Here is a 12,347-nt window from a genome sequence, read left to right on the forward strand (position 1 = left end):
CCAGCCTTACAGTACAGTAGCCTGGTCCAGTACAGTTTGTCTCTCCCTCTCTACAGCCAGCCTTACAGTACAGTAGCCTGGTCCAGTACAGTTTGTCTCTCCCTCTCTACAGCCAGCCTTACAGTACAGTAGCCTGGTCCAGGACCAGGAATATCCCACTCTGACAGATTGGAGTGTCATTAGTGTTCTGTCTTAAAGCTGAACTCTCCAGATGTTGACCTTCACAGAGCAGGATGGAGACCTCCGCTAGCTCCCTCCGTCAGCCCACGGCTGCTGATGGGGTACAGCGGAGAAGAGAGGAGGGGGGTGCATGAAGGACATGTAAAAGTCACGGTGTGTTGCGGCTCGTTCTTTATATAATCCAATTAGAGTGTAAATTCTATTCAGAGGATTAGAGGCTGGTACCGTACAGATGGAGGGATCTCCTCAGAGTTACACTACAGCACATCAACAGTCACAGCGACAAGAGCACATAACAGTACCTGTCCTGGACTCATTTACGGAAGCAGACAGAGCCCTGTGGAAGCCAAGCAGCATTCAACCTCCTCCCAGACACTAAAGCACTTTGGCATCATTACAGGCCCAGATGTAAAGGTCTTAGATAGACCACTCTTGGAATGAGAACTGGGGAAAGGATTTCCACACTGAGGGGAAATAATGAAATACTTCATGGTTTAACGTGATGTGAGGAGAGAGGAGCACCTCTTCTTTTTCCTGTCAGTCAAACTGGATTATCACTTAGCACAGAACCTGAAATCAAAAATGAGCTCGTCTGATGGGTCTAACAATATCAAATAGACATATTTCTCTCATGATTTACTGAACATAAAAGTAAGTCAGGCTATGGGTTAACCAGAGAGCATGTATACTGTATATAGTACAGTGTCTCATTTGTGTCAGGCTGTCAGTCCGTCAGTCTGTTAGGCGGCTGTCTCTTAGCTATCTCCAGGTGTCATAGAGGTAGACAAATAAAGAAGCCAGGCTAAGGGTTAACCACAGAGACCCTTTTCTATATGCAGCATTCCATTGTGTGTGGATGGAAGGCTGTCTGACTGTTAGACAGGCTGTCTCTTACCTCTCTCGGTGTCATAGAGGTAGACAAACTTCTCCCACTTGTAGTGGGCCAGCAGGCTGAGGACAACTCCCCGTAGAGGAGGCCTCATCTGGATGACAAACTGCACGTCGGCATCGGCGGGGAAGCTGGGTGTGATGAAGGAGGTGTGTAGAGCCCCACAGAACGAGGTCAGCGTGTTCATGGACTTCTGGTCGTAGAAGCCGAAGATGGCGTACACTCCTCTGGAGAACTGGGAGCAGACTGGAGAAACAGACAGACAGACAGACCGAACAGTCAGCTTTGGGTCAGAACATAGTCAGCCTAGAAATACAAACAGACAGGCAGTCTGTTTGAGGAAGCTCAGGTGAAGGTTAGAACACAGTCAACCTACCAGACAGACAGACAGCACCGTCAGTGCACAGCACTGGATATAAAATACAGACAGTACAGTTAGGTGAGGGTAAAATGAGGGTAAAATCAAAGTCAACCAAGCCTCCAGGCATTTCTTCCCACATTCAGATATCCAGGTGAGGGTCAGAACACAGTCAACCACACACACAGTCCAACAGAACCAAATCTCTCCCGGCAGCCATAGAACATAACACCAAGCCTGACAGACATGGTCAGATCTCAAAATAATAGCTACCAATCAGAGAGAGAGAGAGAGAATGGATTATTCAGAATATTGTACAAAATAGTTGTCATGGTGGAGTAATTGAGAATTCAGAGGAAATCACATTTAATGTGTAGAAAATGAACTATTCTTTATTCATTTAAACAGGCATTAATCTAAATAGGGAAATAAATGGTGACCATTCAGAATAAAGGACAGCTGTGTGGGATGTGCGTTCCCATGGCAATGCTCTCTGCCTCTCTGTGCCTTTCACTTCTCCTTGGAGTCAACCTATCTGCTTGGTTAATCAACTAGAACTAATAGAACTAATGGGGGAAATCAGTGCACTGGTCACTGCTCTTAAGAGACAAATACCTCCTTCCACCATGCAGGACGCAGACAGGCGTTGTTGCAGCATTAGATTGTGAATCACAGATCCCTCCGGAACTTTCATCACGCACACCTGTCCCCTATTCCCACTGATTAGTATTTGTATATGTGCCCTTTGGTTTCCATGGTCTTGTCGATTATTGTTACAGTGTCCGTTGGTGTGTGTGAGTACCTTTGCTGTGTGTTTTGGTCTTTCGTGCCCTTGTGGATTGTGTTTGTTTGGTCTTTGTCCTCTTGCCCTTACACGGCACGCCATAATTTTGGGTAAAATAAAAACCTCTGCCTGTCTCTCGAATCATTCATACCAGCGTGACACTGTGCTCACTGGTCGCAGCAGTATAAACTGATTTGTAACAAGCTGCTATCTAGAGCCATATGTGAGACTGATGAAAACCGCTCTGCCTATAAACACTATGAACACACTGGATCCTTGGTCTAACAAGGTATAAATATTTGATTTTATTTGTACAAAACAAATGAGTGAACATTCCTCTCATGTGACTGTACAAAAGGTTTTAAACAAGCTCCCGTGACCCTGCCTCTCTCTCTCTCTCCTATAGATGTTAGTTGTAAGTGGAATGGATGTTTGTGAACCCTGAATAACAACTCTACTGTGCCACACCATCTGGCTGATCCCTCAAGCGCTTTGCCCTCCGTGGAGTGTACTCTTCTCCTCTCCTCTCTTCACCTGACTGACCGGCAAAAGTAGAAAATGAAAGAAATAATCATTGAAAAGGAATGCAGTGCTCTAAAGCTTATGGAATCAATAGGGGCCTAAACCTCAAGTAAATCTCTTGAAAACTTCAAACTACAGCATAGATACTGCATAAAACTATAAAGACCGACATTTGGAATGTATTGGTAAAAAGAGAACAGGCTTATTTCAAAGTCTGGAGGCACACCTGAATAATTTTGCGGTTCTGTAATCTTCAAGTATTATTTTCAAGTTCAATGCTGCATGTTATACAACACTGGTTTAAAGGCATCTCAGCGTCATTCCTCCATCAAGCTAACCATTCACTCAAACATCCACACATTTCTCTACCCATCTATCATGCTTCAATTCAACCATCTATCCATCCATCATCCTATCATCCATCCATTCATGGCCTTTTCCTTTGGTATGTGCACACATCAGATGAATGTGTATTTGTTCTGGGGCCAGGGGCAACACCAGACTAATGACTCTGCTACAGCAGGTGTCTTTGTGAAGCTAAAGCATTACATCTGCATGGTATAACTAGCAACAGATGAGGCTGAAACCACGGGACGTGGTAGGACTCAACATGAGGCTGTTGTGGCATTGTTTCATATTCAAATCATATTCTTTCCCCTGTTTTTTTCGGCAGACTTGAAGGACCTTTTTTAATTGAATGTGTTCTACTCCCTTTGTTGTGGCATTGGAGACAGGCAGATTCCCATGCACTGCTAGAACCATCATTTATCACAGCCTCTCTCAAAGCCAGCCCACCGTCTGCATAGAAACAACCATGTCGATACGACACACACTCACACACACACAGAAACTAACACACACACACACACACACACACACAAACACACACACACACACACACACACACACACACACACACACACACACACACACACACACACACACACACACACACACACACACACACACACACACACACACACACTCAGCTCAGCTCAAAGACCTGATACACTACATGACCAAAAGTACACTACATGGCCAACAGTATGGGCATTAATATGGAGTTGGTCCCCCCTTTGCTGCAATAACAGCCTCCACTCTTCTGGGAAGGCTTTCCACTAGATGTTGGAACATTGTTTCCAGTCAGCCACTAGAGTATTGACGAGGTCGGGCACTGATGTTGTGCGATTAGGCCTGGCTCACAGTCTGTGTTCCAATTCATCCCAAAGGTGTTCGATGGTGTTGAGATCAAGGCTCTGTGCAGGCCAGTCAAGTTCTTCCACACCGATGTCGACAAACCATTTCTGTATGGACCTCGCTCTGTGCACGGAGGCATTGCCATGCTGAAAGAGAAAAGGGCCTTTCCAAAACTGTTGCCACAAAGTTGGAAGCACAGGATCATCTAGAATGTCTTTGTATGATGTAGCATTAAGAGGGGGGGGGGGGGGGGGGGGGTGTATGTCCCCCATCCCCAGTGAAAGTTGCGCTCCTGTACTGTACTATGGCCTAGCTGCAGGTTATTACACAAAATGATGGCAATCGCTCCTGAAGTCACTTGAATAGCAAAAAATAAATACCAAATAATATATTTTTTAAGACGCACATTTTCTCCTCTCATCCGCTCCTGACTGCATATGCTTAGCGGTGGAGAGTAATCGATTCCTTGTCTCCTTGCCCTTCAAATCTCCTCCTCGACTGCCACGGAAGATACTGAGTAGTTGTTTTAACTTCCAAGACAACAAACTCACATCTTTCACAACAAAGAAAGAGCAAACTAGTGAGGGAAAGAGAGGGGAGGGGCACAGCCATACGTAGGTAGGCAAGCCCGACACAAGGCAGACAGAGTCAGAACTGTGCACCGGTAAACAAAAGCTGTATCTTGCCATTTCATGGCTTACAATTTCAATAAGTAGGGGCTATCAATGTGTAGTAGGCTACCGTAAACTATTATATACGCAACAGACCGAAGACTGAACACACACTCGCGAAGAGAAAGAACAGGCGACCCAGGGAGGGAGAGACAGGCAGGCAGACAGTGGTAACAGTGCGCATAGGCAATATAACCTGTATCTCGCAATGTCTTGTCTAGCAATGGCTCATAAACTCACCAAAAGTATATTAAAGTATAGATTAGGCTATCAATGTGTATGGCTAAACTATTATCCATTGTGCCAGTGAATTGAAGTTGAACATCGCCAAATGCGTCAGTTTAATTAGGCCTAAATGTGCAATAAAAAGTATTGTGCCTATAGCTTATTTAATGAAACCCTGGCTGTTGATGTCCTAGGCAATAGATCGCAAAGCAGGGAATCCCCGATTCCCCAATGAGCAAAACTTTTTGGGGAAATGGCAGGTTCACTTTCTCATCCATAGGGTGATTTCCCGTTTGTAAATTCAGAGCGTTGTTGTCAGATTTCCTGTTTGTAAATTCAGAGCGTTGTTGTCAGATTTCCCGTCTGTAAATTCAGAGCGTTGTTGTCAGATTGCCCGTTTGTAAATTCAAAGAGTTTCGCTCTCTCTTTCGCGCTTTTTTTTAATGACCCCGGATATATTCAACTAGTGTTGAGCGTTCGTAAATTCATCAGTTATTCTGCGCTCTGGCACACTCAGACTAGAGTGCTCTGAAATCGGAGTAGATAGCCAGAGCGAATTTATAAAGCACCCATAACCTCAAGCGCAAATACTGTTCATCAGCTCAAATCAGAAGGATGGGGGGCATTTTTATTAGGAGGGTCTTCTACCACGGATTGCTAAAATAATAATAATGATAACACTTCCTCAATTTAAATATTATGGGGGCACCTATACATTAGGCAGCCAAGCACGAGTTATCAGTGTAGTCTAATATCGTCTAGACATGCCTCTAGGTTTAGGGCATTTCAGACATTTGTTAAGAGGACCTTTTTTGCTGAATAATGTGACAGTTTTTTATAATTGTGTTTTGCCTTTTGTGTATTGTTGTGTATAATGAAGTGTATTTTAATGTAATTCATGTGTTTATTGTATTTTGATGTGTATTGTGGTGCTATACAGGGCTCGTCTGGAATATATAATATATGTCAATATAAAGGTTAAATAATTGAAATATGAAATATCTTCACACCTAGAATAAAAACCACAGGCACTGTTATACTGTTCTATTTTCACTCACATCTCTGTTCTATACGCTCACAGCTCTGTTCTATACGCTCACAGCTCTGTGCACCTCTGCTCAAAATAACACCACAGAGGTGCATGATTAACACAGACATGAATGAAAAATCCCTTCACTTCTTTTCTCTTTACTTTCTCTAAGTATTCTCTGACATACTTTCTTCCCCCTCTCTCCTCTCTTCTATTTAGCCTCCTCACTGTCTGAGACTGTCGTTCCTTACTAAATGACAGACAGTGTCTCTCTCTATATCCCTCTCCATCTCTCCATCCCTCTGTTGCTCCCCCTCTCGACAACTCATTACGCGTAATGGGTGGTTGGCGCGGTCCCAGTGGCCCCAGTGTTCAATCATGTTTTCCAGAAACCTGGTGATTTGCACTTCAGAAGTTCTCCCCTACAGGCAGCTGGTGGATCTACTGTGAGTCTTACATACCACTCAGTGAGGTGAGGACGAAGCTGTATCAACGCTATGCACTGCAAAGCCCAGGCAACCTGCCTGCAAAGTGAATTCTTTAAGTGCTAGCTAGCTGCTATCACTGAAGGTAGGGGAGGAGAGGAGAGGCTAACAGAACAGAACCAACAGGCTTTCTCTTCAAGTTGCTGCTGCTGTCCTTGTCCAGCTACGGTAACACCAGATGCATCAGTAAGGCAGCCAGAAAATCAATCCCCCATTTATGTGACTGAATAGAGCAGTAAGAGGGAGATACGGGCTAATCAAGGCATACCAAGGCTCTATGACATTGCTGAGGCCGCCCTCCTGGGTCTGAGGGCCAACAGACAGTGGATGTGGGCTTACTATGGACAACTAAATCACCCTCTGGAACAATGGCCGATTAGACATGTTGTTGCCTGATGGTGAGGTTATTCTAAAGCTGCCTAAGACCAACAACTTCAGTGTTGGCACTGGGCTGGCTGTATTCTACTGTAGGTGTTGGGAGCCAGCAAGGGGGAGAGTGTTGACTGCTGACTGGAGGTACCTCACCCTACTTCAGAGAGGCATCCTGGGTGAGAGACAGGCCAGGGGCCTGGGGTTAGGCTCTAATCACCATGGGAATACCTGTCCAAGGGCCACATGTTCAGGGACAAGATAGAGTAGAGCACAGCGCACAACAGCTGCTGAACATACATGCGGACACACACACACAGATGCATGGACACGCTGACACACACGTACACTACACACACTATTTGAAGTTAGGCAAAGCAATATAAAATAACAGAAAAACAACTCCCAACAGCTCAAAACATGCCCCAAAAATACAAATAGATGAAAGACATAATACTCTTATGGTATACTTATTGAGAAAGATAAACAACTTGTATATTTTCAAAGACAGCCTTATTAACTACTGCATGTGGAATTATTTTGGAGGTGGAACCTATTTACGATACTGTAATGTGGGAATCACTGTTTGGCAGACAACAGAACCAATGGTACATTATGTTGCTGTTATGCTTCAAAGGGATTTCACCACTCTCAAGACAAGCTTAAAGCATGCCAGTACCCCCGTGTTACACAATAAATACATACTTCGTCCTCTTATCCCAGAAGAGGCCACTTTCAAATAATGATTGTGTTTTCGGAAAAAAATATATTTTAGAATAAGAAAAATTCTCTTCAACCTTTATTTTTACTGGTTGTCCAATGAAGAGAAATGTATTAGATGAGATTGTGTCCATTTCCACTTTATATAATTTATTTGTATTTTATATAGTACAATCATTTCTGGTGTAAATTTGGAAAAAGACTGCAATGAAATTACAACAATTCGTTGAATCCATAGCAAAGTTTCAAGGAAAGTCTCTCACAAATCGTACTAAGAAACAGGACCTACCTTGGTTCAATGGCACCCTTTGGCACCTGATAAAGAAGAGAGATGCTGCTCTGAAGAAATCACAAAAATCTGGCTTAGTGGTTGACTGACCAGTTAACAAGGGACTTAGAAATGAAGGGACTAAGAGTTTTAGGAAAGCCAAAGCTGATTTCTTTCTTAAAACCATCAAGGAGGCCAAAGGCAACGGCAAACTCACATAGAAAAACCTTGATAAATTGACTGAAAAAGGCCATGTCAAGACTGGTGACCTACAACTGAAGGTAGATGGGAGTCTCCAAGACAAAAACTGTCATCGCTACCACTTTCAATAAATGCTTAATTGATTCAGTTTTAAATTGAGCCAACAATTTACCATCAGAGACCAGACTATCAACCCTTGCAACGAATGTCACCAGGGACAAGAAAAAAGAAGAAACCTGGACCCTGCTCTTGCTAGTACCACTGCTCTTTATTAAGCTTTACGTATCTAGCAAGAGCAGTGTGCGGGTTTCTTCTTTTTTCTCATCTTATCCAATTGTTACCATGTACCTGCAAAAAAGATTGCTCAGATGTGCGAGTGCCTTTTGAATTTTGAACCTGGTGACGACAAATTAAGGGAAGGTGCATCCTCTCATATCTTCTGTGTCAAACTCTAAAGCCAAGGATTAAGAGTTTATTAAGTACTGTACACTACCCCGTTCACAAAAAATGGATCACTCATACAGACAGTCACGGGGCATGCTATATAAAGCAGGCAGACAGGCAATCAGTTATTGTTCAATTGAACATTAAAATTAGCAAAACGAGTGACCTAAGCGACTTTGAGCATGGTATGATTGTCGGTGCCAAATGCACCGGATCCAGTATCTCAGAAACGGCCGCCCTCCTAGGCTTTTCACACACAGCAGTGTCTAGGGTTTACAGAGAATGGTGCGACAAACAAAAAACATCCAGTCAGCGACAGTCCTGTGGGCGAAAAAAGCTTGTTGACGAGAGAGGTCAAAGGAGAATGGCAAGAATGGTGCAAGCTAACAAGCAGGTCACGCAAATAATGGAGCTGTACAACAGTGGTAATGGAACAGCTAACAGTCCACCTGAAAATGGGTAGCTTTCCCCTTCACCCCATGCAGTTTAGGTTTAGGGTCAACCACTCTCCAGAAACAGCATGTTGGTATTTCCTAGAGATGATCAAGGCCAAGCTGGATAAAAGCGGGTGTTGTAGATTCTGTTCTCCTCGACCTCAGAAAAGCCTCTGACACTGTTAACCACAATGTCCTCTTCTCCAAGCTATTTAACTTCAACATCTCATCAAGTTCTTTAAAATTGATTGAGTCTTATCTGGCAGAACAGATGCAATGTGCTCAAATAAATGGTTAACTATCATCACAAAGGGATTGCACTATGGGAGTGCCACAGGGGTCAATCCTGGGCCCTTTGTTTTTCGGTCTCTATATTAATGACCTTCCATCTGTGTGCCAAGGTGTGGATAAACAAATGTACATGGATGATACAGTTTTTTATACCCATGGCAAGAATGCTGATTAAGTGGCAAGCAAACTAACAGCATCATTGGAGAAAGTGGCTGAATGGCTCAAACATTCCTGTCTCACCCTCAATGTGGAAAAAACAGGAATAGTACATCCGGCTTACCCGGACATAATCCTCCATGGACAATAAAATGTACAGTTTAAATATCTGGTCAATATCCTAGACCCTACTTTGAACTTTAAAAAACACATTAAAAGGATGTCCATCAAAATCATATATAGTCTTTAAAATGTCCAATACATCAGGAACTCATGCTCTACAGAGGCAGCCAAAATGTATTTACATGCAATGATCTTTTCTCACCTGTCCTATTTTAACACCAGCCAGTCTCAAGCCAATGAAACATAAATGATACCCGTTAGATCTCTATATAAGGAAGCACTGAAGATCCTGGACAGGAAATCACATTATTACCACCACTGTAAAATTCTCCACATGTACAATCTGTTACATATATATATATTTGTTTTTTTTTTTTTAATTTTACCCCTTTTTCTCCCCAATTTTCGTAGTATCCAATTGTTGTAGTAGCTACTATCTTGTCTCATCGCTACAACTCCCGTACGGGCTCGGGAGAGACGAAGGTTGAAAGTCATGCGTCCTCCGATACACAACCAACCAAGCCGCTGCTTCTTTAACACAGCGCACATCCAACCCGGAAGCCAGCCGCACCAATGCGCCGGAGGGAACACCGTGCACCTGGCCACCTTGGCTAGCGTACACTGCGCCCAGCCCGCCACAGGAGTCGCTGGTGCGCGATGAGACAAGGACACCCCTACCGACCAAGCCCTCCCTAACCCGGGCGACGCTAGGCCAATTGTGCGTCGCCCCACGGACCTCCCGGTCGCGGCCGGTTACGACAGAGCCTGGGCGCGAACCCAGGACTCTGATGGCACAGCTGGCGCTGCAGTACAGCGCCCTTAACCACTGCGCCACCCGGGAGGCCAATCTGTTACATTTTGACAACTTTATTTTTTTCTCAGATGTCTTTCTAGTTTATAAGATGATCAAAAATCCTACACCCCCACATCGGAAAGATGTTGTAATATTAAGCTCTGAACAAAACAGCAGTCACGCAGAACTCCACAAGAGTAGACCAGTGTTTTCCCTATATGCATTTAGCAGCAGCTTATATATATTTTTTCGGGATGGTAAAACATTTTCAGTGTAAACTTGAACAACTAAAACCAGATATAAAGTATGTAGAAAAGATAATGGAGCAATATCGTTTTTTATAAGATCATATTTGAGAACTAACAATCACCAAAATAAAAACTAGACAGTCAGAGAGAATCTAAAATTCCCAAAATGGCATGGCATGGGGCCCCCATTGATATTGTTCTAAAGTTTGAGTCACTCAGACAGCATAATAACAAGGCATAAGCCATGGAAAAATTTGTATAATTGAAGGAAATCTGTTTTAACATGAAAATGTTCACTCAATCCCATGTCAAAATGTGGAGAATTAGAGGTAATTAGCTTTGAAATTGCAATTTTTCCTTCTCCATGGAGGTCAAAGCAGGATCAAGGCGCACCAACCCTGAACACATTGACTAATTCTTAATGCACCCAAGTATCAATGTGTTTCATGTACTGTGTCCTGTACTTATTATATTATTTGTTCTATTTTATGTGAATGTATATTTAGCTATGTTTATAATATATGCCATTTAGCAGTTGCTTTTAGCCAAAGCCACTTACAGTCATGCGTGCATACACTTTAAGTATTGGTCATCCCAGGATTCAAACCTTCTATCCTGTAGTTGCAAGCACCATGTTCTAACAACTGAGCCACAGAGGATTACATATTTAGTTACGTTTAGTTAGGGACTGAGTATGAAAAATAGCTGTGTTTAGCTAACTCTGGTGCAAACATCATATTTCACTGTCGGAAATGTTTTTACTTCCACATGGTCCCTTTAAATAAACAACTACTACCACATACATTAAACCAAATTCAATTGTGCATCAGATCTATCTGTACTGCCATAATGAGCAGTGAGAGGATGTATCATGAGGGAATGTGAGTGTTTTTGTGGTTGTAACCAGCTGTAACTCCATATGGACCTGACTTGAACATCCTAATCCAGTTCAACTAACAGATGTGTGAAGTGGAAGCAGTGTGTGGGGTCTCACGTCTCAGCCTTATGACGATTTTATGTTTGAAGATGTCAGGTACTCTGAAATCCGCTCCCCCATGACAATTATGTCTCTTTCCAGGGAGAGGGAATGAACTGGTTCCACTGAATAATGAACTAGTTTCTCATGGCTGCCTCTTCTCATGGTATTTTTGTGTCAACATGTTTAACTGTTTCGTAACACTCATGTCTTGTAAGTTTCCGTGCTGTCATGTGCTCCCTAAAAGTAGTGTGATAGAAAAATGTAAAAGGAACAGTTCAATTCCCCAGGTCCACTAGTCCAATCTTATTATAAAGTCGCAAAAGACCAAAGTTATTATCAGGCTGTAAAAAGTCCCTGAATGCAAACAAAACAAAACATGACATACTATACAAATACACAGAACGTGCTTCCACTTGTGTAATACCCATGTTTAGAGACGTGGAATAGTACTGTAACAAAACTGTATGTTAGAAAAATGAGTTTTCTGTTTATATTATTGAAAACAGGCATTATGCAGGCCTCAGGCACCAATGTGAGATGTTGGTTGGGATACATCTCTCAGCAGAATATGTAAATAACATGAAGTTGCACCAATGGTCTGCCTGTGTTTCCACTCGTATCCTCAGACCACATCTGAGGTGGATTATGCCTAATCTCAGGCCTACTGGTGTATTTATGCAGCCCACAAGTAAAACGATCAGACTGAGCGAGCAACAAACAGCACTGCCGGCTACTGTGGTTCTGTATGACAGAATTATGCTTTAATATTCCAGCATGGAGGAACAGCAACACAGCTAACCCCCAACCCACACACACTTTGCATATTGCAGGAACAACAGGACCAGACTGTTTATGAAGAGCAGGGGAAGGAGATGCTTGATACATGTTCTTTAAAGTCCTTGCTTTTTGAAACGCTGCTAGATCTGCACCAAAGCCCTTGATTGTAGAGTTGGAAGAAATCACAAGGGAGACTCACAAGA

The 12,347-nt window shown here is 43.0% G+C and overlaps 1 protein-coding gene across 1 annotated transcript in view; it reads right to left on the reverse strand.

Annotated features, from left to right (window-relative positions):
- LOC139423017 (glutamate receptor 3-like) overlaps nt 1–12,347 on the reverse strand; it is a 113,452-nt gene that overhangs the window by 78,674 nt on the left and 22,431 nt on the right. Inside the window, exon 3 of the mRNA XM_071174577.1 lies at nt 1,076–1,315. Within this exon, the coding sequence (XP_071030678.1) occupies nt 1,076–1,315 (240 nt within the window). The remainder of the gene's footprint in view (nt 1–1,075; nt 1,316–12,347) is intronic.

The sequence above is a fragment of the Oncorhynchus clarkii genome, chromosome 12, assembly GCF_045791955.1.
Source record: "Oncorhynchus clarkii lewisi isolate Uvic-CL-2024 chromosome 12, UVic_Ocla_1.0, whole genome shotgun sequence".
Taxonomy (NCBI): domain Eukaryota; kingdom Metazoa; phylum Chordata; class Actinopteri; order Salmoniformes; family Salmonidae; genus Oncorhynchus; species Oncorhynchus clarkii.